General features: G+C 51.9%; 1 protein-coding gene across 1 annotated transcript; it reads left to right on the forward strand.

Moving 5' to 3' along the window:
* The first annotated feature begins 2,956 nt into the window (after positions 1-2,956).
* MALL (mal, T cell differentiation protein like) lies at positions 2,957-26,540 on the forward strand. Its single transcript, XM_033100945.1, has 4 exons — positions 2,957-3,184; positions 20,528-20,695; positions 22,977-23,099; positions 25,155-26,540. Exons 1-4 carry the CDS (start codon positions 3,077-3,079, stop codon positions 25,215-25,217), a joined length of 462 nt encoding a protein of 153 aa, XP_032956836.1. The 5' UTR covers positions 2,957-3,076; the 3' UTR covers positions 25,218-26,540.
* The last annotated feature ends 531 nt before the right edge of the window (positions 26,541-27,071 follow it).

Here is a 27,071-nt window from a genome sequence, read left to right on the forward strand (position 1 = left end):
GCAACTTCTAAACAAACAATACTAAGAGGCATAGTCAAAAACTCAATAGGTAAATTAAAAATGGAATACTAAAAATATTTGAAAAATCCCAAAGAATGCAGGAAAGAGGAAACAAAGAAATGAAACACAGAGCAAACAAAAAATAAACCTAAATCCAAACATCAATAATTACATTAAATGTAAATGGTCTAAACACACCAATTTAAAGACAGCAAATTTGAGGAGGATGGGGGGGAGGACCCAAATATATCATAACCACAAATGAAACCATTATAAATATAGTTACATAGGTAAGTTAAAAGTAAAAGGATGGAAAAATACACACCATGCAAACACCTGGTGTGTGATAATATACATGCAAACATCAATTACAAGCAGTGGGTCTGCATTGTTGCTGGGACTGTAAATGGTTTTACCATTTTGTAAAATAGCTTGATATTATCTGCTAGAAACACATACCACATCACCCATAGTTCCACTCCTAAGATATTCCCAATAGAAATGCACACATAGATGTACCAAAAGACTTGTTCTAGAAAGTTCATAGCTGTTATTAATTAATTCATATGTCAAATTAAAAGAACTCAAGGGTCAATAAACAATCGAATGTGTAAATAATGCAGTGTGTCTGTGCACTGGGGTACTGTGCAGCAGTGACTACAGCAACACAATGACGTGGGGGGTGTCACAGGCAGCATTTTGAGTAAAAGGAGCCAGACACAAAGGAGCCCACTCAGAAACAGGCAAAACCAGCCTTTGGGGTTAGACATCAGGAAAGCAGGTGTTTGAGGAGGAGTCTGCAAAGTTCTACTTCTTGCTCTGGGTGGTGGTTTCATGGTCTGTATGTTTTGTGCACTTTTCTGTAAGTGTATTATAGATCAATAAAAATTTTGAAATAATTTTTTAAAATCAGAATTAAGAGAGGAGGTGCTGGTCTTGCTGTGGAAAGAAAGAGAGCCAAAAGAGAAGTGATTTCAGGTGGAATGGAAAACAAGTACTTGTGAAGTACCTGCTACATGCCAGAAGCATTCTCTAGATTTTCACATATAACATCTCACTTAACCTGCCCCAACGAACAAACGAGAAAATGGACATGATGATCATGGTGCTCAGTATTCACTAATTCTCAGGCCATGATGTGGAAATCAGGGGCCCTTTGTAGAGGCCCTGGCCTTTTCTCCTGGGCCTGGCATCCCCTCTACACCACCCACCTCACACCGGACTCTGACCTTGTGTCCGAGAGCAGTCACACCCCAGCCCTGGCCTGGAAGGTGGACATGGTCTTGCCACGCTAACCTCCTCCATTCTGGCATCTTGCGCTCATTGTCTTGTGAATCCTGTAGTGTTCTTTTAAATAGCCTGAGGAGAGTGCACTATACTTTGTCGCATATGATAAAACTTGGTTAAACGTAATCACTTGGTTAAATGTAAACATTTAAAATATGCTGGATTTTTTTATAACTGGATTTTTCATAACCGTGTTGACACTAAGTGCGTCAGGAGGAGGAAGGGGCTCCTTTCCCGTTTTCACCTCTGCTTTGTAAACCAGGGATGAGACTGACAAAGCTTTCCGTCTTGCTTTCCCCTCAGCTCTTCCCGCTGTGCCACCTGGTCGGCGGTGGTCAAGTCAGATGGATCCTGCAGCCCGTAAGGGTGGACAGGGCTTATTATGACATTCAGGAAGGAGGCAAGGGCCAGACTCCCGGGGCAATGCCTGCGTTAGGCCCATCCTGCCAAGGAGATGGGTGGGGGCAGGCGAGCCCCGGCCTCACGTCTTCCCGGGACCGCCAGCAGACTGGCTTGAGGTGCGCTTGGTGCGCTTGCCACTCCTTGCAGTGCCTTTGCTCTTGGCTTTGTTTGTCCAAACCCCCCTCCCCTGGCTGTCCCCAGGCTAGGCAAAGGCCCAGGTGGCTGCTCACCCACCTGTTCGGGAGGGCAGGCCTGGAACCAGCACTCTTGCTAAGGAGCAGACACTGGCCATTTGTGGAGGACAGCGAATTCCCCGAGTACTCCCCACACCCCTCCAGATGGAGCGCTGAGGAGGAGGCCAGGAGGGTAGGGAGAAGGGACCCATCCCCCAACCCCCAAGCAGACTGTGGGTGCCAGGCCTTTCTACAGATGGTCGATTCATTCTAAGGTAGAGAGAAAAAGGGCTCAAATCTCCAGGACCTGTTTGTAGAGTGAAAGGAGTTGCCTGGCTGCTGGGTCACAGCCCCTGTGCTGGGCCAGCAGGCGGGCCTGGAGGCAGGAAAGAGCTTCCTGGCCCCAAGCCCAGCTCCTGGCTGCACTGGCTGGGGGGCCAGCGCCGGGAGGGAGGAGGGCTGGGGCTTGGGGCAGCACCCAGCCAGCAGGCCCTTCTCCGGTGCCTGCTACGGCAAATTTCTCCCACAGAGGGCGTCCTCCTCATCTGCTGTGTGGGGTAAAGAAGAGAGTACCACAGGAGGGTGCAGAGAAAGAAGGAGTCACCAAGTCCCCAAGTCCCTGGGGACAGGAGCTGGAAATGAGGGCTGTTCCTCCCTTTCTGGTTTGAGGCTGGGGGTGGCCCCCAGGGGTGGACAAGGAAGGAGCCGCGGAGAGCCATAGGAGACCCAGCAGGTCCATGGTCCCTGCCTTGAACTCACAGATTCTTGGTCTCTGCCCTTGGGAAAGGTGCGAACTAGCCGCGTGCAGGGCGGTGAGGAACACCAGAGCGGTCTGCAGATTGCCCGGCGCATAGTAGGTGCTAAATAAACGTGTCTGTCGTGGCCAGCGGCCTTAGCCGACACTCTGGGCACAAGGTTGGGGGGTAGTGGCTGCTGCTGGCCTAGAATAACACGCTCTAGGATTCAAAAATTCCTAGGAAGGAAGAGCCTGCCTACCCAGCGCTCCCGCCCGGCCCCGCCAGGGAGGCCGGACCGGCCTGGGGCGCAGCCCTCCTTTTGCTGAGGATTTCTGGCTAGAGCGAGTGGAAGGACCTGCTCGGCTGGAACGTTTTTGTCCCTCCCAGGCGACGTCCGATGGGTGTGTCGGGCAGGAGGTGATATTTGACGGGCAGCGGGAGGGAGCTGCGGAGCCGGGCACCAGGCAGGGTGCGAGCATGGCCTCCCGGGACCCACCGCCCCCCACCACCCACGCGCCGCCCGACGTGCCCACGGGGCTCACGCTGTTTCTCACCATCCCCTACGCCTTCTTCCTGCCGGAGCTGGTGAGTGCGCCCCTGCGGACAGCGGGGGGCAGACGGGGACTGCCGCGCTCCCGTCCCCCGGGAGAGGGAGGAAGGGGGACCTGCGGGGCTGCTGCGTCCCCATCGCCCCATGGGGCCGCCCGGGAAGCAGCCCAGTCCCTACTACGCTCCCCCGGGCTCCTGCAGCGCTGGTGGGTTTCCTCCTTTCCCCACCGTGGGCCGTGATAGGGGGCGGGGGACAGCTGCTAGAATATTCTGAATCCTCAAGATAATGTTGGACACGGACTTTAATTATATCGCTTCTTGTCTCCGACCTCTTGTTTGTGCTTTTCTAAAGTTCCGAATTGGGGGGGGGGGGGGTTCTGTCTTTCCTGACGAGAGGAAGTCTTGCAGTTCTTCTTAATTGTCTCGTCAGCTGACTTTGAACTTTGACTTATGCGGGTGCCCCAAGGAGGGAGCTTATGACAACCTCCCATAAAACAGCCCAGCGAGCTGCCCTTGCTGCACAGGAGAACCTGTCCCAGCGTTGGTTACTCTCTGGGGCACCCACCTCTGAATTCTGGTGCCGTTCCTGCCAGGTGCTGGCGTGTTCCCATTACAGACAGTGCTCACCGAGCTCAGCTCTCTCTGAGCTACTGTCACCATCCGCTTTGATGGGGACACTCAAGTCTGGTGAACAAATCAGGGCAAAGGAGTTTGTTTTTCCAACACCTGAAATATCTAGCTTGTGGGCGACATTTCCTAGTACCTCTGAAAGTGGCAGTGCTGCCTCAGGCAGGGACAGACAGATAGGAAGTGTTTCCAACTTTCAGCTGGACCTGGCCAGCCCTCTCACTGTCCTCATCTGCCTGGAAGGCTGGGTTCAATTGAGGGACCTTTTGGCAAACTGGTTAAAGGGCGCCCATTAACGACAACCAGAAAGGGAGCCAGGCAGGGCGGACTGAGCACTTTGGTGGCTCCAGCTGAAACCCCACCCAAGAGGCAGGTTTCTGCCAGGGCTGCCCTCCAGGGAACACAAGTGTGGGCATCCTGCCAGGCTGATGACATCTTGTTGCTCTTGCAAGGTCTCTGTGCGGGACCTGGGTGTGTCCCTCACCTCAGAACCACCACGTGAATTGCCAGGACTGTGTTGAGTCAATCATATGCTTTATGTCCATCATGGAAGCCACGGGTGACACTACCTCCCCAGGTCCCTGACTGTTGGAGGGACTGGCAAGCACTTCCCCTCCACAGTCAGCCTGTCCTCAAGCAGGTGATCATGGGAGGCTGTGGTACCAGCAAGGAGAGGCCACCTGACCTGTCAAGTAGGAGAGGGGTCCAGGCCTGTCACAGAGGCCACTGTGGATTTGGACCTCAAAGGACAGGCTGGACTTCCAGGCTGGGGGGCAGGAGAGGGAAAGGCTCGGAGTCCAGGAGAGACCAGCCAGAGGCAAGGTCTGGGGGCTGCGGCTTCAGGGATCAGGAAACACCCGGGCTCGAGGGGCCATTTCGTGTACCCTCCCCAACAGTGCTGGCTCCTGCAAATGGAGTTCCCAGAGGAGTAAAGTGCATGGGCGCTTTACAGATATGTACAGACAGCAGTCTACAGTTTTGCTTCCTGTGGTTTCAGTTACCCGTGGTCAACCATGGTCTGAAAATATTAAATGGAAAATTCCAGAAATAAACAATAAGTTTTACACTGTGCACCGTTCTGAACAGCATAATGAACTCTCTCTCTGGCCCGCTCTGGCCCGCCCTGGACATGAATCATCCCTTTGTCCAGCGTGTCCCTTATACACCACCCTCCCATTAGTCACTTAGCAGCCATCTTGGTTATCAGATTGACTGTCATGGTATCACAGTGTGTGTTCAAGAGACACTTATCGTCCTCAATAATGGCCAAAGCGCAAGGGTAGTGATGCTGGCTCTTCAGATATGCCAAGGAGAACCAGAAAGTGCTTCCTTGAGGTGAAAAAGATGGAAGTTCTCGATTTAATGAGGAAAGAAAAATTGTATGCTGAGGTTGCTGAGATCTACGGTTAGAACAAATCTTCCATCCGTGAAACTGTGAAGAAAGAAAAAGAATTTCATGCTAGTGTGCTGAGAGAGAGACCACATTCCCATAACTTTTATCATAGTAGATGGTTATAATTGCTCTATTTTGTTATTAGTTATTGTTGTTAATTTCTTACTATGCCTAACTTATAAATTAAACTTCATCATAGGTACATATGTATAGGAAAAAACACAGTATATGTGGGGTTTGGTACTGGCTGCGGTTTCAGCCATCCACTGGGGTCTTGGACCGTGCCCCTCCGCAGGTAAGGGGAGACCGCCATACACATGGATGTATTTAGTTGGGTTATTCTGTATGCGCTGCTCTGCACTGGCTTTTTTCTTCAGTAAGCGTTCCTAGCAAGGCATATAGAGTCGTGTGTTCCTCTCATCGGGGAAGGAGGAGGGGAGAACATCACATCATCATCGAGGCGAGTGGCGACTCTAACCCCACAGGAGCAGAGGACATGCCGGGCTGGAGAGGACAGTGTAGAGTCGGCCAGTAGAAGCCCTATATGCCCTGTCACCTGGGTATGCTGCCACTGCTGCCCACGCGGGCTGACTGCAGAGCTCCAGCCCTGGCAGTCCCTGCAGATTCCTAGGTTTGGGGCCCCAGGTATCACAGACGAGCAGATGTCATCCTAAGGACGTGAGTCCAGAAAGTGGATTCTAAAACCGGGAGCAGAGGCCAGCAAAGTGGGGCAGAGACAATGAAGTCCGTAAGCTGGATTCAGATGTCATCCGTGGCAGGGTGGCCCAGAGTGGACATTGGCGGTGCCTGCAGCCACCCGTCCCTCAGCCACTGTTTCCTAAGCGCCCACTGTGAAGTCTGGAGAGCAGGCCTAGTGCCAGGGCCTTCCCGTGGGGAAGGGGGAGCAGAACTAAACCAGTGGAACCACTGAGGCCCTTGCGCCCCCGCTGTCTCGGGCTCTTTGCATTTCTGGACCATGATAGACTTGGATAGCACAGATTCCAGGGCCATCTGTTCCCCACCTGCTCTGCTCCCCACACACCACTCTCACAGGTCTTTGCCTAACTGGCTTTCTTTTAGAGTCTTTAACATCTAAATGCACGTTTTTAAACTTCTGACTTTACAATACTTATATATCCGTAGGTAGGTAGCTGCAAAGATAGTTCAGGGAGGCCTCCCGTCTCCTGCATCCAGCATCCCCTGTAGTTACATCCACCCACACTCTAGGACAATATCAAACCAAGACACCGATGGGGCAAGATGTATCTGTGCACATGGACCCCGCTTACCCAAAGTCCGCTTTCCACCACTTCCCTTTACGGAAGCCCTACATCAGTACTCATTTTCACTAACCGGAAGAACCCCAAAGAGGACTTTCACTTTTACGAAAAAAGGTGAAAAGTTCAAAGAGCGTCCGCGTCTGTTCTGCAGCGGTCGTCACAGAGGCAGCTGCCCGAGCTCCTTCCGGGAACCACACTGGGCGTCTGGGTATCCAGCCTCAGAGCCCTCACTGTGTCGGGAGCAGCTGGGCTTTGTCTCCCCCGAGTCTGTGGTCCATTAGCAAGATGGGTCCTCAGGAATCAAAAAGGCCTGAGAGAGCTCGTGACGGTGTGACACTCGGCATAAAACTACTGTATCCGGTATGATTTGGCAGGTTACTTTGGGGATCCGGGAATGCTCAAAAACGTTTCCATATGAATTAATGGTCATCACTTCCTCGCTTTCCGCCATGTCATAGGAACCTTTGGATAGCAGGGGACACCTATACGTACATGTCATTTTCTCACATGTGTAGATTCATGTAGCCACCACCGGGATCAAGACACAGAACTGTTCCGTCACCCACAAAAGCCTCCCTCCTGCTTTCCTTTTACAGATTCTCCCCAACACTCTGCTCCGGCCTGGTGCACCCTCACCCCCTCCTGAAACCCCGGAAACCACTAATTCCATCTCTATAATTTTGTTATTTTGAAAAAGTGAGATAAATAAATGGAATCACACAGGCTGTGGTCTTTTTAGACTGGCTTCTTCCACTCAGCCCTGAGGTTCACCCAAGCTGGATGTTGTATGTATCAACAGTTTCTTCCTTTTGATTGCTTTGTAGTAATCCATGGCGTGGATATATGTGGTTTGTGTAACCATCGAGCCATTGAGAAACCTTTTAGTTGCTTACAGTTTTCTAGCTATTCTAAATAAAGCTGCCACAAGCATTCCTGTGTAGGCTTTTGTGTGGCCGTAATTTTCACTTCTCTGGGAAAACGCCCAAGCGTGGTTGCCCGGTGGTGTGAGAAGTGCATGTGTGTTTTTTATTGGGAAACTGACAAACCCCTTTCCAGAGTGACTGTACTGTTTGACATTTCCACCAGCAACAGAAAAAGACTTTTCAGATCCTAACATTCAAATTTGTATTTTATTCAGTTTCCAGTGGAATTCAGATTTCTCATTTGAAAACAGTAATTTCAAAATGCAATGTCCCGGTATGAGAAACCATTGAATCAATGGATTTTAAGGTGAGAGCAGACATGGTTTGTTCCCTCTCTGCTTCATTCAGTGAGTGTGGTGCCTGCTGGTGCCAGCGCTGGGCCGGGCCTGGGGCCCAGGTGACTCATGCCCGCCTCTTTCTTTGGAGCAGACAGAGTTGCTTGGCCACATGGGCTGGGGTCGGGGGACTCTGGATTCCCAGCTTGGTTGACTGGTCAGCTGTTTCACAAGCTGAGTGGTGACCCAGGTGGCTAGGACTGCGGGAGTCCTTATGAATGAGAGTCCAGGGAAGTCTTGTAACTTTTGACCTTTTTAATAGTTAACTTACTAACTAGATTTTTGACTAATGAGAGAAACAGCTAGGAAGATTTGTAGAGTCAGCCAGTTCAGAGGTGAGATGGTTGGAACACCCTGGTGTTTGATATTTTCCTGCCGGCACTGTGGTCAGAGGCAAAGCTCTCCTCAGAGCCTTCCTACTGGGGACGCACACCTGCGTGTCACCCATGTCCCACTTCCCCTCAGGGTCAGCCCACGACTGCTGCTTCTCTGTTCACATGTAAAAGCCTGTGTGAAAACCTATAGTCCCTGCTATCTCAGGTCAACTGTGAGGGCTGAGAGCAGGCCTGGGGCTCATCTCAGGACAGGCTTAGGACAGGCTCCTTCCCCGTTCTTGCAACATTGCCTTAGAAGTTGGGTTTTCCCAAAGGAAAATGCCATCCCCTTGTTGTCCTCTGCTCCCTTCCCATTCTCCAAGCTTCTGGGGAGCAGCAAAGGCTGACTTAGTTTACCCGCCTTCACTCCCACCTCACCACCGCAGGCCTCACCCGGCCTCGCCTGCCATGCACAGGGCACCACTGAGTCCGTCAGAGTGCCCGGGGATGCCCATGGCAGCCATGCGACAGGAAGGGAGAACGGGAGGGAAGCACAGGACATGGAGTATGGGCTGGTGGAGGGCAGGCCTGGTGAGGGTGGCTGGCTCTTGGCCCCCCAGGCTGCCTGCACCCTTATGGCGCCCCCTGCACTGGGCCAGTCCTTACTCTGCCATAAAGTAGATTCTGTGGGGACGGTTCTCCTAGTTAGTCGCTGTGAGGCCTCGGGCAGGTTGCTGACCCAGTGGGAGCCTGAGCGAAGGAGAGAGTAACAGTACAGATCTCCTAAGACAGCTCTGTGGTTCTATAAGGGCTTTCGCTGGAGGCATCAGCTCGCGGGACAGCCCTACAAATGTCAGCCCATAGTGTTTCATTGTCCTCGCCCATCTGGACCTCTTCACAGAAAGCTGGGTCTCTTGCCAGCGGAATCCAATTGTAAACCCACAAGTATTTTCTGAGACGCTGCTCTAGCCCCAGACTTTGCTCTTGGGGAAGGCAAGAACAAGAGGTGATCATAAGGGGCTAGTGTCCGTGGAGGGGGGGGTCACCACAATGAGAAGGCAGCGGTATGAGAAACCGGTATGAGAAACCATTGAATCAATGGATTTTAAGAATATGACAGAATTTGTTAAGAGTGGAATCTCCTTACAGGGGTGAAGGGTGGGAGAAGACAGGTGACCCGGCGTTCTGCACAGTTACTCTCCGCAGGCCCATCACGGTACTTTTTTAAAAGTGTAGCTCAGGTACTGGTGATTGACAAGACAAAGGGGCAAAGAATGCAGTCATGCCAGGGGCCAGTTGCTATTTATCTTGGTCATCACACCATTCCGCCATTACCAACACAAATATTTACGGCTACATCTTAAGGAACGCAGATAACCATGAACGGGAAGGTTTGATGTGCTTGCTAAGGACAGCAGGGAGTCCAGGCTCAGAGATGGTTTTGTTCACATCTGTGGCTGGACAGATACGGTCAGGCATGGCCCTTCTGAAAGGAGTGATGTGGGAATACGTGGATAGCACCCCAAAATAGAATCGGGGTGCTCAGCCACAGCTTCCAAGGCCCCCAGCATGCTTACTCAAGGGGTAGGGGCATAGCATCCACGACAGTAGGATTTCCTGGGACCGGGACTCAATGCATATGGAAAATCAGGCTGTGAGGAAAGAGGGAGGCGGCCCCACGCAAAGGCCATGTGTTCCGGCAGATGTTTCGTGAGCCCTGCTCTGTGCCAGGCACGGCGATGCAAAGATGAGAAGGCAGACGTGACCCTGCCCGATGGCCTCTGAAGCCCACCAGGGCAGATGGATGTAGCCAAGGATACCAGTGCATGGTGCGTGCCCCCCAGGGTGTGGGAGGAGGAGGACACCACAGTGGGTGCTGCACAAGGAACGCGCTCCACACGGACTGTTCACGCCATGTTGAAAGGCTGGAAGAGCAGAGAGGAGACACTGACGCCACCAGGCAGTGATAAGGGGCTGCCGCCTGCCCCAGGAGGAAGCCCTACCCAGCTGGGAAAAGGCCTTTGAGGAGGACATGCTGTCAGGGAGGGGTCAGCCCAAAGGAGGGGCGCAGGGACTTTGGGATTGGAGCCAACTGCCACTGCTGCTGGAGTGACAGTGAGGGGACCTGGAGCCAGGAGATGTGGTTGGAGTTCCAGCCTGCATCACAGAGACCCCGGAACTCACTGGCACCGTCCACACCCACCTGTCCCTCATGTCTGGACTTCTAGTCCTTTTCTTCCTCTGACCATCCGGCCAAACCACAAGCAACCTTCCCTGAGCCCCTGGCCCCTCTCAGGTAGACAAGTCACAAGCCTGCTGCAGGGAGGACCCCCAGCAAGATGCCACTTAAGTAGCAGGTGTCCTGGAGGAGACAACCGGTCCTCCTGAAGGGTGGCAGGAGGGGCCCAGCACATGCTGACCACTGGCCCCGGGGAGCCCAAGGTAAGCAGCCTCACCGATAAGAGATGCCCCACCTGCCACTAGCGCCCTCCCAGGGCCTTTCATCTGGAGAACTTTCCCGGGCATGGCAGGTCTGCGGGACAGGAGAGCTTTCCAGAGCTGTCCAGACTGGCAAGCAGCAGGAAGGGCCCAAGGACCTCGCACCCTGTTTCCTGGCCTTTACCCCTCTTATCTCAAACCACTGCTCCCTCGCACCCTCCCATACTTGCCAGCCAGCCCTGTACCTCAGCTGTCACCACATGGTCCGGTCTGCCCCATCTGGGCTAGAGTGGACGGAGGCTGGGTGCCCACACAGAGCCCGGCCCTGTAGCAACAGAGCCACTGGGACCCACGTTCCACAGCAACTCGAGGCCCAGACCCCCCCTCTGGCCTCCAGCTGCACCTGGAAGGCATCTGTCGGGCCCGGAGTGGGGCCGCAGTGGGCTCCTCACCCAGGGGTCCAGGTATCATGGGGGTGGGACCCAGAGGCTTTCAACCTATTTCAGAGAAGCCCATTGAGCTCCGCCCGTCACCCTGGCCCATCTCTGAGCTTTGCTTTTCTGCCCGTGTGCTATTCACAGCCCCCACCCGCCCCTCTGGACCCTCTCCCTACCCAAGTGATGCTGGCTGGGGGTGGGGGAGTGTTCATTTGAACGCCATCCTCTCTGACAGCACAGTTTTTTGTAGTCCTTCCTGTGTGTGGCTGTGAGGGGTTGCAGGTGGGGTGGGGGGCTGCAGGGAGGTGGGAAAGCCTCTCAAGGGATCCCATCTGTCCTCCTAGGGTCTGGGAGGTGGTGGAGCAGGAGATGAGTGGGGATGAAACAATGGCTGTTTGTCCTCATTGGTCCAGGCCGCTGGTGGAAATGCCCGTGTGTGGCTGGGCCACAGTGGCTGGCCTAGAGGTGCCACATGGCACCACCTGCATGGGAACCGGGCCCAGGAAGGTGAGACTGAGCAAGAGTGAGTGGACAGGCCCGTAACCTGTCTCCTGCCTCCTTTCTCGAGTTGGTCAGCAGCTCATACCAGGCACCTGCTTTGACACATACCAGGGTCTGTGCCCCGCACTGGGGGGACACAAAGACCATAAGGCAGTAAAGAGAGACAGTGACCATGAAGGACGTCCTGGGGGGTGTGCTAGTGGCTTGGTAATCAGCAGTGGCTTCCTGAAAGAGGTGACATTGGTCTGGTCCCTGCCCTCTGAGATCTGGTCATAGACAGGATTGGGGCGGGGAGTAGCTGAGCAGGCAATTAACTGGAACTGGAATGAATGGTGACATCTTGCGTTCTCCATGCATGATGACGGGTAGGGTCATGGTCACTGGTCACAGAATATCTGTGGGTTCCTGGGAGAAGCAAGAAGTGGGGGGACCTGCCTGAGCCCAACTCCAGGGCTCATCTGGTGACTTCTTGGGGACATATGAAGGGACGTAAGGTTAGTAAATATAAGAGCCAAAGAGGGGAAACCAGAGTGTAAGGCCTGGCAAGTGGGGAATCCATCCAGAGGGAATCCATCCACTATGGGGACCAGATGCACTTTCTTGCTTGTTTACACCTTTTCAGTACTTTCTAACTTTTCTAAGGTGCACAGTTAAAAAAAAAAAAAGGTAAAAAACAATTGCCCCCAATAATGTTTAGTTGTTTTGGTTTTTAAGACAAGAAGGAAAAGCCCTTTAGACTTTGGATGGATCAGAATGTTTTGATTATTCTATTTTATGTTACACTGTAAATCTGTACTGTTTAGTCAGGAGAAAGCTGGGTCTGAATGGGTGGGTGTGGTCGTGGGGAGGAAACAGTGGAGGAGACCTGGAGGTGACTCACCGCCCTGCCCGATGTGGCATCCTGCTCCTCCTGCCAGCCAAGCACACCCGAGGTGGGCCCTGATTTCCCTGGCTGGCGGCCAGCCTGTCCTGATTGCTCCTGAGGACACCAAGGGCTCCTTATATGACCTGGTCAGCCAGGGGCGGTCTGGCCAGCACTGTTGTTCCTGGAGTGGACCGGATGAGACAAGGGCCCTCACTGGGGAGCAGGAGACCAGGCCAGCCATTTCCTGCAAGCCTTAAAGCCACAGAGCGATATTTTCACTCTGTAAGTCAAGACGGGTGACTGGGTGCTTAGAGGTGTCCTAGGTTGGATTATGGAGCATAGAACTTGCATATAATGCTAGTTGCCTGGGGCCCTAAGTTCCCATGCAGGCCTGCCATGCCCCCCACGGGTAACTGGGGAAGTCACTTGGCCTCTCAGAACTGGTCGGTTTAGGAGGTAACGATGCCCAGAAAGCTATCCAAGGCTGCCGGCCCCAGACGCAGTGGTCTCCAAGCTGCCACAGGGAGGCCTGCCGCGGAGGAGGGCTGCCTAGAGCACCTGGCTCCCAGGCTTGACTTGGGCCTTTTCCTCCCAGCCAGACGTCTCTGAGGCTTCGTGGTACAGCCTGTGCTCAGCGTGTGCGAGGGAGGGGACAGAGGTGAAGCTGACAGGGAAATTAAGACAAGTGGTAAGAAGAGGAATGCAGTCGGTGTCAGTGGTGGGTGAGACCCGCCATGCTGAAATACCACCAGCTATGCAGAAAAACCTGCTACGGGTGTCGGGTGTCTCTGTTCCTGGCCAGCCCCACCCAAGCCCACTTCCCAACCTCAGCCGAGTCCTGCCCTGCAGACCTGAGAGCTGGCATCTTTTAGGCTCCGCCTTTGCCTGTCACACAGGTTCATCGCTCAGGCAGTGTCTGTCTTCATAACCTGGTGGTGTGTGAAGTTCACTCTTATGTGGCAGCCCAGCCCCTACCCCTCACCTGCCTCAGCCCTTCACCTGCCTCAGCCCTTCACCTCCCCCAGCCCCTCACCTGCTCCAGCCCCTCACCTGCTCCAGCCCCTCACCCACCTAGCCCCTCACTCGCCCAGCACCTCACCTGCCCAGCCCCTCACCTGCCCCAGCCCCTCACCTGCCCAGCCCCTCACCTGCTCCAGCCCCTCACCTGCCCCAGCCCCTCACCTGCCCAGCCCCTCACCTGCTCCAGCCCCTCACCTGCTCCAGCCCCTCACCTGCCCAGCCCCTCACCTGCCCAGACCCTTACCTACCCCAGCCCCTCACCTGTCCAGCCCCTCACCTGCTCCAGCCCCTCACCTGCCCAGCTCCTCACCTGCCCAGCCCCTCACCTGCTCCAGCCCTTCACCTGCTCCAGCCCCTCACCCGCCCAGCCCCTCACCTGCTCCAGCCCCTCACCCGCCCAGCCCCTCACCCGCCCAGCCCCTCACCTGCCCCAGCCCCTCACCTCCCCCTCACAAGCCCCTGCCCATCTCAGGCCTCTCAGCTCCTAGCTGCTCCAGCAGGTGGACGGATCCATCCTCCCAAAGCAAAGGCGGTCCTCGCTTGTCTCTCCCATTCAGTTTTTTTGTGAGCCTCCATCATCCAGCGCAGCGTTTTTCTTCTTTCTTTTTAAACTTACATGTTGGTTGTTTTGGGTTAGTTTAAAACCGTGTCATCGAGACAAGCAATTCTTCCCACAGGTAGGGTGCTGATTGATTGACTAGGTCTCATTCAAATACATTCTGTGCACCTACAACAAGCGCGTGCGTACACACACAAACACACACATTTTCTCCTTTTTCTACACAAATCATAGCACACTGGGCTCACTGGTCTGTGTCTTCTACAATTCTTAGACTTTGCACCATTTTGTCCTCTTGGAAAGCTGCTGAGTGTCCCACTGTGTGGACCTCATGGCTTTCAGTGGTCCCTGCTGGGCAAATATGGAGCAGGATTCCTAGCTTTGTTACTGCAAGGCTGCAGTAACAACCCTGTGCACTTGTCATTTTGCTCACGTGCATTATTTGTAGGACAAATTCCCAAAAGTGCAATTGCTGGGTTGAACATTATGTGCATTTAATATTTTGATTGATAGTCTCAAAATAATAGCGCAGTTGGTAGCACCATTATTTTCCCAGGAGATGGCAATGGACTTCATCCTGGGGGCTGCAGGTGGGCTTGAGGGGAGGGCTTGGGAGCCCCTAGATCTGTAGACAAACATTCTGCATGTACATAGGTATATTTTTCTAGGTGACCGAAGCTTCATCAACTCTTCAGAAGGATGTGTCCTACTCAGCCTGCTGATTAGTCCCCCAGCTCTCCCAGAGGGAACGTCCCACCCCTCAGGAAGACCAGCCATAGACGTTTCCTCATCTGGGTCTTTCTCAGGGAAAGACCCCATCTTCTCTGCCGTTCCAAGTGGTTATGGCCACCATGGCCAGCAATGGCTACACGACGCTCACCGTTTGCACAAGAAGCAGCTGAGATGGGTCAGTGCGATGCCACCTCTATCAGATGGACAGGGACGTAGAGGCACAGATGAGTTATGTCACCTGCCCAGAAGGCAGTGCTGGGATTTGAACCCAGGAGGACCAGTGCTTCCTCTTCTCTGGCAGGAGCGGGAGTGGGAGCGAGGACATGGGGTCTGAGGTCCTCGTCCTGGCTACAGCATCTGGGGAACTTCTAACAACGCAGCCTCTCCCAACAGCCCAATCAGGCTTGGGGCCTGTCTCAAAGTCCCCAATATTCCAGAAGGAACAGGAGTCCGTGGGCTGCCCTGAGGGAAAGACTCCTTACTCCTGCGCCATATTTTTGGCTTGATTCTTTTCCATTATTAAGCATTTTTTTTCCAAAACAATAAGGATTGATGGTATAGTGGTGAGCACTGCTGCCTCCAAAATAAAACACCCCAAAAGTGACCAAAGTGAACTTTTTAAAAAGTATCATTTTCAAGTCATGGGTTTCCACTTAGTTGATTATTCTAAGCCATTGTGGCTGTTATACTTATTTGATGCTCAAATTGTCCCATCTTTTGTTGGCATGGGCCTTCTGAATCCTTTGACCTAACCCAGGAGCTCTTGAAAGAGTTTTCACTATCTGTGTGATGAGCTGCCCAGGCCCCACTGCCCCCCAGACCCGGAATCAGCATTTCTCCCCTGACTCCCATCAGAGGGCTGTTATTTCAGTCCTAATAGGTGGGTTTTGCAACCAGCTTCCTAAATGTGAGGGGGCTGTTCTCCATGCTCTAGAAGAGAACGAGTGACCAGACTTCTTGTTCAGCTCCATCCTACCTTCAAGATGCTTTCAAGTGCCAGCCCAGTTTTTGGGAAATGCAGTCTGTGTTTGTTCATGAGAACAGACTCTGCTCAGACTTGAAAACATAAATACAACCCAAGGGTGGTAAGGCTATAGAGTCACTGAAACAGTGACACATTGATGTCACTTGATCACAACACCCAGCTACAACACAGTATTCTTCTACTTCAAGGATCAGCCCCAAACATCGAAAAATAGGTCCTTCTCTTGGGAAATACAAAATGGGGCTTAAAAGAAGAGAGCCGTGGAGGCTGCCAAGAAAACCTGGAAAACTCAATTTGAGATTCTTTTTTTTTTTTTTTTTAAAAAAAAGGAACGATAAACACTCGAAGTTGCTTTACCTATAAAGAACCAACCCTGGGCCAGCCCGGTGGCTCAGGTGGTTGGAGCGCCGTGCTCCTAACGCAGAAGTCACCAGTTCGATTCCAACATGGGCCAGTGAGCTGCGCCCTCTACAGCTAAGATTGTGAACAATGGCTTTCCCTGGAGCTGGGCTGCTGTGAGCAGCCGGAGGTTGCAGTGGGCTGCTGTGTGCCGCCGTGGGCTACTGTGTGCTGCCAGGAGCGGCCGGCAGCCAGCGTGAGAGGCCAGCAGCCGGCGAGAGCTGCCGACCGACAATCAACAACTAGCGACTGACTGCTTCAGCCAGGGGGAGCTCAAGGCTTATAATACCAGCATGGGTCAGGGAGCTGTGTCCTACACAACTAGACTGAGAAGACACCAGCTTGAACCGGAGTGGGGAGGGGGAGGAGGAAAAAGGGGGGAAAAAATAACCAACCCAGATTGCTTGACACAAGATAACACACTCGACTGGGCTTCTTTCATTGGGATTTGTCCTTGGTTCTGGTCCTTTCCACTGCTCAGAAGGTGGAGAGAGTGGAAATAAAAGTAAATAGCATCCTTCTGTGTCACATTGATTGTATAAAACTGAAGCCAGTTCGGAAGACTCCTGTGCAATCTGAGTGGATTCCCAAACGCTCAGAGGCCCCTGCCCTCAGGTGTGAAGTCTGATTGTGTGGAGAGACCCTCAGGGTCCCATCCTGTGTCCTGTGCCACCTCGGGCCTCAGTCCCCTCCAGCACCCTCCACCTCACAAACTGTGGTGAGAATTAAGTGCAGACGTGCAAGTAATGTGCGTGTGGTAGTGTCTGGCCAGGGCAGTCTCTAATGGTAAGAGGGGAAAGGCACCGATAGGCATGGTGGGGCTGAGGTACCCTTGTTCCCCTGGACCTGGCACAGGCTAACTGGCAAAAAGTGGAGGCATGTATCAAGGGCTACTCGCTGGTCTTAGAAAGCCCAAGGGAGATAGAATTGATGTTCAGACTAAATGAGGCCATCTGAGAGTGCATTTTATAAACTGTAAAGTACCTGGTGAATGTGAGGGGCTCTTATCTCCATTCATTCAGCAGAATGTTTGCAGACCCCATCCCCACCTACTTTGTTCCAGGCCCCGTGCTGGGAACTAGGAGTACAGCAGAAGGGCACAGACTGCCCTCTGCCCTCAGAGTCTAACGTGAGTCTACCATTGTACAAGTTCCGGTATAGTCACTCAGTCCTGACTGCCACCCCACTAATAGCCAGCATCGTTTGGGTGTTGGCTGTGTGACAGTATCTGTATGCACTTCCCACGGTGCATGGCAGGACACTAAGGCTGAGCCCTGGCACCTCCTGCAGCATCAGCTGTCCTGTCCCTGGGATCAACTTGAAGGGCCCAGTTCAGAGGCGACAGCAGCCCCCACCTCTCCACGCCCACTCCACCCAGCCTGGCACTTCCCAAATCTACCTGGAGGCTGATTGTTAAGGTCTGCCACAGCTGGTACTTCAAGAGCTGCCAGGCTTCCAGAAGCGTTGCCCAGCCCATACAAGCCTTTGCCTTGTGGTCAACTTCCTGTTCTTTTCTGGCTTCTCTCATGAATTCTCCATAAATTCAAAAGTACATTTTCTGTCCAGGACGATGGCAGTGAAGCCTCATAAGGGATGGGCAGCATAGCTATGTCTATGGATTGTTTATTTGTAAGATGATAGCATATCTCAGAAAGCCGGGGTATGTTATGAAAAGCAGAACTTGAAAGTGCAGAGCAGGACTTTGTAAGTGGGGTGCTTTAGTCCAGAGGGTCTCTAGTAGCATCATTCAGAGTCATGTGCTCACAACTGAAGTCCACTCATAGTGGGGAACATGTGAACAGGAACCACAAACTACAGAATCTGGCTACCAAGACCAAGCTAATGGAATCATCAGATATTGAACATAAAATTAATATCAAGCAAAATTAATAAAAATATACCAACACCTCAACACATTGCATCAGCATTGCATAAACAGAGAGAAGACTCTAAAAGCAGCCAGACACCTAAGGCAGAGTCCAACAAAGGGGCAGCAGCTCATCTGGCAGCCAGGCTCTCAGCAGTGACAGTGGAATGATGTAAAAAGAGGCAGAACACAGCGGGAAAACAGAAGTGCTGAGAGCAAATGAGTGCTGGGGGGAAATGACATTGTCTGACAATTCCAACTGACTACTACCAACTGAGCTTCCTAAAGAAACAACTAACGGTTGTACTTCAGGAAGAAAGAAAGTAACATCAAAGGAATATCTGAGATGCAAGAATAGTCTCCTGACTCAAGGTAGGGAAGGATTTCTTAAACTTGATCCAAAAAGCACAGACTATAAAGGAAAAGATTAACATGTTTACTTACATTAAAATTAAGAACTCAGTTCATCAAAAGACATGATAAAATGTGTGTGGTGTGCTTGCAGAATACAGTTGTAATATTTATAATGAGATCCACACCATTAGAAAGAATTTCTATGAATCAATAAGAAAATGACAAAGCCATAAGGAATTTGGAACCAATAAAAAAGTTCACAGAAGAGGAAATATACAAAAATAAGCTTAACCTCATTAGTAATCACAAAAATTAAAATCTAATGAGATACATAGAAAATTTCAAGAAATATACCAACCAACCACCAAAAATACCTCCTTGAACTAATAAATGAGTTTAGCAAGTTGCAGGATACACTGTTGACACATAATATCAATCCTGTTTCTATCCACTAGCAATGAACAATTGGAAAAGTAAAAAATTATTAAAAAGCAATATTATTTATAATAGCACCCCAAAATCAAATACTTAGGTGTAAATGTAAAAATATGTGCATAGCATCTATAATGCCTTAAACTACAAAACATTGATAGGAAAAGTCAAAGGGCATGTCAACAATCGGAGAGGCATACCATGTCCATGGAAGACTCAACAAAGGAAAGATGTCAGTTATCTCCAAATTGATCTCCAGATTTAACACAGTCCAAATCGCAGCAGACAGATGTTGACAAGCTGATTTTAAAACGTATGTGGAAAGGCACCAGCACTAGGCATGGGGTGAGCTGTCTCCTGAGAAGTGTGAATCACCTGCACTGATGATAACTCTCTTGATTATAGTGACTTTACAGAAAGTTCAAAAATCTGGTAGTCTGATTTCTCCAAGCCGCAATCCCACCCCTATCATCCCAAAACTCCAGTGGTCTCATAACCCAACAAGTTCTTCTTTTTGCAAACTTATCTTCCTACTTCATAGAAGGTAGACTCCTGTGCACCCACTGTACCCTGCATGAAATGAAACATTGTCATTGTCTCTGGAGGCCTCCAGGTAGCCGTCCCCAGCCCCATAGCCCTTTCTCCCTCAGGAGGACAATTCTCAGAAGGCACTGAGGAAGCTGGGCTCTGAAGGAATTTGGGAGTGGCATCAAGTTAGGCCTTTGGACCTGTTGGATTTGAGGAGCTTGATGGGCAGGGCTAGGACTGGGATGAGGCAGGTGAGGTGCCTAGGGTGCAAAATATCATGAGGAACTCGTTGTTAGGGTCATGCAAGGTCAGGGTTGGCTCCTGCAGAGAGCAGAGACATGCAGTGGGCAAGTGGGTGGGTGTGTGGGGCTGAAGCCATAGAGAGAAGTGGGGTGGAGGTGGGTTCCTGGGATCGAGCAGCTGTGGTGCTTCCAAGCACAGACATAAAGGGAGTGAAAGGACAGAGAACCCAGGAGGCTCACAAGGACTTCCTAAGGAGGCCCCGGGAAGGAGAGCTGCTCAGAAAGTCGGAGACAAAGCAACAGCAGAACCACTTGGAGCTCGTGTCGGTCCCTCTCCCTGCAGGCCTCTAACTGGACATGTGTCTAGTGGACATTTAATTCCTCCCTGGGGCTCTCCAATAGGGGTACAAAGCCCAGCCCCAAAGCAAACAAAGGCAGAACCCAGAGAAGACAGGGGAAAGGTTGCTTTCTCCACCGTGGGGCTGATAAAGGGCTGGACAGAGTTGGGAGGTGATTAAACTGGTAATGGACTGGAGGATGTCAGACATGATAACCTGGGGCTCCAAACAAAGTACCCACAGGGCCAGGAAGGCATTGGCAGGGCTGAGGGGATCCAGGAGCAGAAGAGTTCTAGTCCACAGTGAATGTGAACGACAGGGAGCACGCCGCCCAATGGCATGGGGCAGCAGGGAGGTGATGTGGTCCACTGAGGATGCCAGGTCCTTTTTACAGAGGACGTTTTCTATGTCACGGCTCATTTCAGCCTACTCTGGTCTGGGAAATGGGTTCACTGAGGCCAGAACTATGGATTTCCCAAGAAATGTCTGAAATATGGTTTTCTCATGTGAAATATTGTTTTAAATTGTTGGCAACTTATTCAGAAACGTTTAAAAAACTGTGTATGCCAACACCATTTGGGCCAAGAAGACACATCCACATGCCAAATTTAGCCAAGTCCTTCCATTGGCAACCTGTGTGTTAATCCCTTGAATTTTCCAACAAAAGTTGTGACTCCGGGCCAGCCTTCTGCCACCATACATTCACCATAACAGCTTTTAACCAAAGTTGAGGAGAGAAAAGACTCTCAAAGGGAAGCATGCCCTCTACTAGCAAACGAAGCCCCTCCTTCTACGGTTTTGTCTTACAGGTGTTTGGGTTCTGGGTCTGGATCCTGGTGGCTTCCACCCAAGTGGCAAACCCGTTGCTGCAAGGATGGGTGATGTACGTCTCGCTGACCTCGTTCTTCTTCTCTCTGATGTTCCTGCTGTCTTACTTGTTTGGATTTTATAAGAGATACGAGTTCTGGAAAGTTCTGGTAAGAACCAGCAAGGGGACCCAGGCCCTCAGGCTCCTCCCAGACCGGTGTCCTGGGTGCTGTGGGGACAGTGGGCCTTCTGGGTGGGGAGGGAGAACCAGAGACCTTTTCTGGGCTAGGCCCCCACAGAACCAAGACTTCTTATGTTCATGAGTTTTCTGTTAAACCAGAATGAAAGTGTTGCTCTGCCAGAGTTAATCTCTCATTGTATAAACCTTTGATGGCTCCCTTATTAGGAATATACACGTTCTGTATACAGTTGACCCTTGAACAACGTGAGGCCTCAGGGCACCAACCCCCCGCACAGTCAAAAATCCATGTATAACTTTGACTCCCACCAAAACTTAACTACTAGTATCCAAGTGTTAACCAGAAGCCTTACCAATACTATACAGTCAATTAACACATATTTTTTGTGTTATATGTATTATATATTGCGTTCTTTCAACAGAGTAAGTTAGAGAAAAGAAAATGTTATTAAGAAAATCATAAGGAAGAGAAAATACATTTACAGTACTGTATGCATTTGTTGAAAAAATCGCGTGTTAGTGGCCCCGCCTAATTCAAACCATATTGCTCAGGGGTCAGCTATACTCCCGTATCAAGCACATCCCGACACATTTTCCCCCAATTTTATTTGTGGTAAAAATGTTGGAGAAACACTGAAGGAAATGCTGGCAGGACAAAAATCGCCGCAGTCTCAAGGGCCTCTCACGGTCACTAAGTCATTCTTCCGTTTTCTTCACAAATTTTACGTGCAATGTATATATATTCTAATCACAGTGAGCCAATAATTTGGTGTGCCAATTCTTTCATTTACTATTACATCACTAATTATTTTTCATGTTGTCACATCATCTTGATAACCATGTAAGATTTTTCCATGTTGACCGATTTAAAACACACACAGACGTGGTGAGGGTTGTATTACTGGCCCTCGTGTGACGATGGCCCAGAACCCAGTGTTGTGGAGATTGTACCACACTTGCTTTCTACTCTTTGTTTTCTTCCCTGAAGAATGTTAAGCAATCTCCATGCATCACGTCACTCCATTCTACACACTTCAGTATGCCTCCCAAATGCATGCATGCGTCTTACGTTTTCACACATACATAAAGTTAATCCTTTGGTCCTCTGAGACCCAGGTCCCACTCCAATGTGTTGGCCCATTTCGGTCAGGATCCTCACCAGGGCCACGCATCACACTTGGGCAGTGAGGTTCCTGGGTACCGTTAGTCCAGAGCAGCAACCTCTGCCAGTGGAAGCCAGGTCAGCTGTCCTGTAGTAGGTCCCCTATTCTGGATTTGCCTGCTTCCTTCTTCCTGCTGTGACATGACTCCTTCCTTGAGTCCCAAACTCTCTGTAAGCTGGAAGTTAGCACTACTGGTTATTGAAGATGGGTTAACCCTTTCTGGCAGGAACGCTTCGTAAGTAGCTTCAAGTCACATCACACACGCTGACTGGCAGTCCCTCTCTCAGGGAGTGTGACAGCCCTACCCCATTAACTTTTTCTCTAATGCTTTCTTTCATCTACCAATGAATTTTCCTAAACTGAATATTCCATTCAGGCTTGCAAAATGCCTATGATTTGCCTCTGGTGACATTCCTTCCAGAATTGATAACCATTTCTAATGGCTGCATGACATTCTTGTTGAGCTGAAGGACACTGCTGGGAGTTTCACACAGAGGTTCCAAAATTGAAATCTGGAATCAGGTTAGCGGACTCTGCCAAGTCTGCCGTGTGTGAGCCAAGCCTCAGTTTCCTCCTCTGTAAATGGAGATAACAACAGAGCCACCTCAGGAAATTCTCTGTGAAAATGAAATGAGGCAACATGTGTATGTTGTTAGGACGGTGCCCAGAACACAGGAGGTCTGCGTATCGCCTGTGGTTAAGAGCGTAGGCTTGGAGTTAATGTGGCCTGGATTCAAAACCTGTCTCAGCCATTTGTTCAGTGACCTTGACCTTGTTTCCATTTCTTCACAATGGCACTAATGATGAACAAGACCTACTTCCTAGCTGATAGGGTTGAATGGGACAGGTGAGAGAACAGCTTGGCACGGAATAAGTGCTCAGTCATGCTGGCTAATGTCGATATCATTATTGCTGTTTATTAACCCACTATGTTCACTACATAGATAGTTCATGAGAAACACTGCAAAAAAAAGCAGGACCTGGAGAGCGGGGCATCCCTTTTTCTCACTCTTCCCAGCTGTGTAGTCAAAGGGAAGCACCCACGCGCGTAGGTGACCGTGTGACAGGGCCTGTACTCTGCTGTTCCAGGACAGCCTGTACCACGGAACAACCGGCATCCTGTACACCAGTGCGGCTGTCTTGCAGGCGCATGCCACCATCGTTTCTGAGACCGACGACCTGAAGAACTACTTCATAAACACCGCAGCCTCGGTGGGTGCTGGACCAGAGTCCTGAGCCCCAGGGACAGAGGGGTGGCGGGAGGCCCTGTGCCCGGGGGCTGACGAGCCTCGGGGACAGAGGAGGAGTGTGTGCATGTGTGTGTGCACGTGCACGTGTGTCCCGGGCTCAGGCTCAGGTATCACCTCTCCTGTTTTTCCACCTCAGAACCTCTGACATCCACTTCACTACCCTCAGATTTTTTTTTTCCAAAACACAATTGGAACACCCCTCTCTCCTATGAAGAACCTTTGATGCCTCCCACTGCTGGTGGAATGGAGCCCAGATTCCCTTTCACTTCAGTGACAGAGTACACAGGGGGAACACGTCAGCTAATGGGACCCAAGTCAAGGTGGCCCAGGCGAATGGTAGGACAAGCAGGACCTCCAGACCTTAGGCCCAGGGGCGCAGACTCCAGGCCCCAGCTGTCTGCCTGCTAGTCTCTGCACCGCAGCCTCTCGGCTCCATTTGTGCAACAGCGCCCTCATGTGGCAGGGGCTCACAGCCAGCAGAGGCCTCCTCCAGTGTGGTCCAACCTTCTTCCTTTACCGGACATTGAAAACTTCCAAGCTGGGACTCTAACACGCAGACTGAGTCTGAGTCCTGTGTTATCTGGGGGCTCCCACAGGGGTGCAGCGTGGGGTGCTGTCCCAGCGTAAGAATGGAGTGCCAGGCAAGCACTGTGATCCACTAGGGTAGACTTTGCAGCTTGTCTTCTTTCCCTTCTCGTCAAGCTGCTTCAGCTTCTTTCCAGTCTCCACTCCAGCTGCGGCCCCCGGGCCTCCGTGGCCTGGCACAGCACCCCCGCTGCTCATTCTTGGTCAGCTGCTCTGGCCATACTGGCCTCCTTGCTGCCCCCTGAACACACGACATATTCTCTGGCCTTGGGACCTTGGCAAGGACACCCTCACTCCGGGAGGCAGCTCCCTCTCCTCCTTCTGTTCTTTCTCAGGTCACCTTCTCAGTGAGAGGTGCCTTCCCTGCACCCCTCCCCCAGGACCCCCTTTCTTGCTTGATTTTCTCCTGGGCACTTGTCCCCCTCTCACTACCACTCTGCTGGTTTCTGCTGGTTGCTTTCTGCTTCTGCCACTAAATGTAAGCTCCAGGAGGACAGGAGTTCTCAAACTTTCACTGTCATAGCTACTATCATTTTTGAAGTATAACAGGTGCTTAAAAGATATTTGTTTGATGAGTGAATGAATGAATGAACGAACGAATGAGCGAGAACAGAGTGTGAGTGGACAGCAGGACAAAGGGAAGGCCTAGAAGACATGTTAAGGGTGAGGGCCTCTGTCCTGAGAGGCGGGGTCGTCACACAGTTTCCACCACATGCTGGTTAGACAAGGCCGCGCTTTTCTCTCGGGCAGTTTAGGGGAGCAGATTGGGCAGAAGTGCACAAGTTAAGGCCATGAGAAGTCCTGGTGAGGGATGGTGGCGCTGAGACAAGAGAGAGGTGGGCATACTAGCCAGTCGACCTTGGGTTTGGCCGTAGCTGATGGGGGAGGGAGGAGTCGGGGTCACAGGTGTGTGGCTTGGGTAGCTGGACAGGATGAGGGTCCTGGCGCCATCTGAGCTCGTGAGGCTCGTGGGGAATCCCAGGAGTCAGCACAGACCTTGGAGAGCTGGCGGGACCTCTGAGGCTCTCTGGCAGCTGAGCAGCCAGTGCTCGGAGCGGAGGCTGGGCTGGCAACTGAAACTGTGGGAGTCTTGGGGCACCGGTGGTGACAGAAGGCGGCAGCGGCAGATGCCTAGGACAAGAATAGCATGAGAGAGAGGACCCATGGCAGGGAGGGAGACGAGACTCTTTACGAGCTGCTTTACAGCAGGTGGAGAAGCACACAGGCATAGATGAGACTTGAGCAGGACGCGGTGTGTGGCCTCAGGACGCCGGGTGGAGAGTTTCAAGGAGGATGGGGCAGGTGGCTGGTGGCGTGTGCACACAGGGCACACAGGGGACACAGCGGAGTCAGAGCCGAAGCTGAGGACCCCATGGAGGGTGGCAGGGCCAGCCCCTGTCTTGTCTAACGCTGTCACGCTGTCTCCTTGCAGTTCTTTGCCTTCATCACCACTCTGCTCTATGTCCTCCACGCCTTCAGCATCTATTACCACTAGGAGCCGGGCCTGCCCCTGCGAGATGCTTGGAAAGCCTGTTCACTGGATGAGAAACACATCAACAAAATGTTGGTGAGACTAACAGACCGTCTTTTCAGACTGAGCGACGGAATCATACTCTGCATGTCCATTTGGGCATTTTCAATCATCAGGACGAACACAGAAAAGCTGTTCTTGTCTTTTGCCTGGGAAAGTAACTGACTCTTGGACTGACCGCCAACCTCGCTCTTCCACATACTAATCTCTAACGCCCTCACTGGGCCACTCCACCACGCCTGGCTGGGGACTCTGCGAGGACGGTCCCCAGAGCAGGATCACGGGAATGCTCAGTCTTACTTTCTTAAAACCAAAACGGTGCTGTCACTACTGCCACGTCTTTGCCTAGACGCACAGACCTTCCCCTGCCCCGTATTACTGCTCTGCTTTGCAGTGGGGACCGGCCACCTGGCCACCCCGTCCCCCATCCCCTTCCCTTTCCGCCCCAGCTTTGGGATTCAAGGAAAATCTGTGTAAAATCAATTTGGGGGGTAGATTTGTGGGAATATAAGTGAGTGACTCTATAAAATTGTTATATCATAAGACCCGGGGAGGGGCTCTCTCAGAAAGCGTGCAGCATGAGGCCTCCAGCACCCCAACTGCAACCCAGAAGGACTAGAAGCCACCTTGTCCCTCAGAAAAGGTCTTAAGAAAGGAGGCAGAATGTCATGTGCAATGACACCCTGTCACATTACGGGGGACCTCTCAGGAGGCTGGGAAAGGACTCTGTCCGGGCGACATGCTCTCAGGTGGGCGCCCACTCCCCTCACGTCCCCCATGCTGCGACCTGGGTGGAGCCTCCTGTAATGAGGGTTACCATGGGCTGGTCCTCGCACTGGCATTTGACTTTTGGACCGTTCTCAACGAAAAGGCTGGCATCGCACACACAGGAACCTAAACATCAGGTGCTTGGTTTCAAAGTAAATGTTTTGAGAGGAAGCTGTGCGTGTGGCGTCTGTGACCTGGGCAGGGGTCCAGCCCTGTCCTCAGCTTCGTGCTGGGTCCCCTGTCCTTGTGGGCTGGGCACAGCCCGTAACTGTACACACTTCTGTCCCTGCAATAAGTTAGGACGCGGAGGGACTTGTCTCAGCTGATTGGAGAGCTCACAGTTTCTATCAGCTTCTTTCTGCTCCTGGGGGGCGGGGAGGGAAAGGGGTACAAGGAGTCACCGAAGACAAAACTGGCTTCACTGTCATTGACTGCTCTCTCGAAAAGCCACCATCTATCTCTCCTTCGTGCCTGGCAGCTGTCTGGGATGAGCACTGTCCATATTTACTGAGTCGCCACATCCAAATAAAAGGTGTTTGTACAGCTAACTGCACTGACCCATTCACTTTCGCGATGTCAGCAGCTGGAGCGGCCACCGCTTCATGACCCCCTGTGGAGGTTTGAAGGCCCAGCCCACCAGCCAGCCAAGTGGGAAGGCCACATTTGTTTCCAGGGCTCAGGCTGGCGGCATTGTTTCCACATCAGTAAGGATAGTTCCAGAACCAGCTGAGGCAAAGCTGGGGGCACGCCGGCCCTGCCTGGGGGGTAAAGGGCTTTGGTCAGCAGGGAGTGGGCCCCTTGCCAGCCCTTTGCCTCATGTCCCTGCTCTTCTTCCTGGGGTGCTGCCCTTCTCTCCCACCACCCTGCAGACCCCCATTTACTGCAGACACTATGGACCCAGCCCTGAGTCCCACATCCCCCATTTTCCTGCAGCTGACCTGTTCCCAGCTCACCACCACCTTCCAGCTGGCTCGCCTTTGGGGTGGGGTGTCTCCTCTCTGTCTAGGGCCCTCCCAGGACCCCCAAGTCACCAGCAGGAGAGCATCCCTT

The sequence above is a fragment of the Rhinolophus ferrumequinum genome (assembly GCF_004115265.2).
Source record: "Rhinolophus ferrumequinum isolate MPI-CBG mRhiFer1 chromosome 13 unlocalized genomic scaffold, mRhiFer1_v1.p Super_scaffold_3, whole genome shotgun sequence".
NCBI lineage: Eukaryota > Metazoa > Chordata > Mammalia > Chiroptera > Rhinolophidae > Rhinolophus > Rhinolophus ferrumequinum.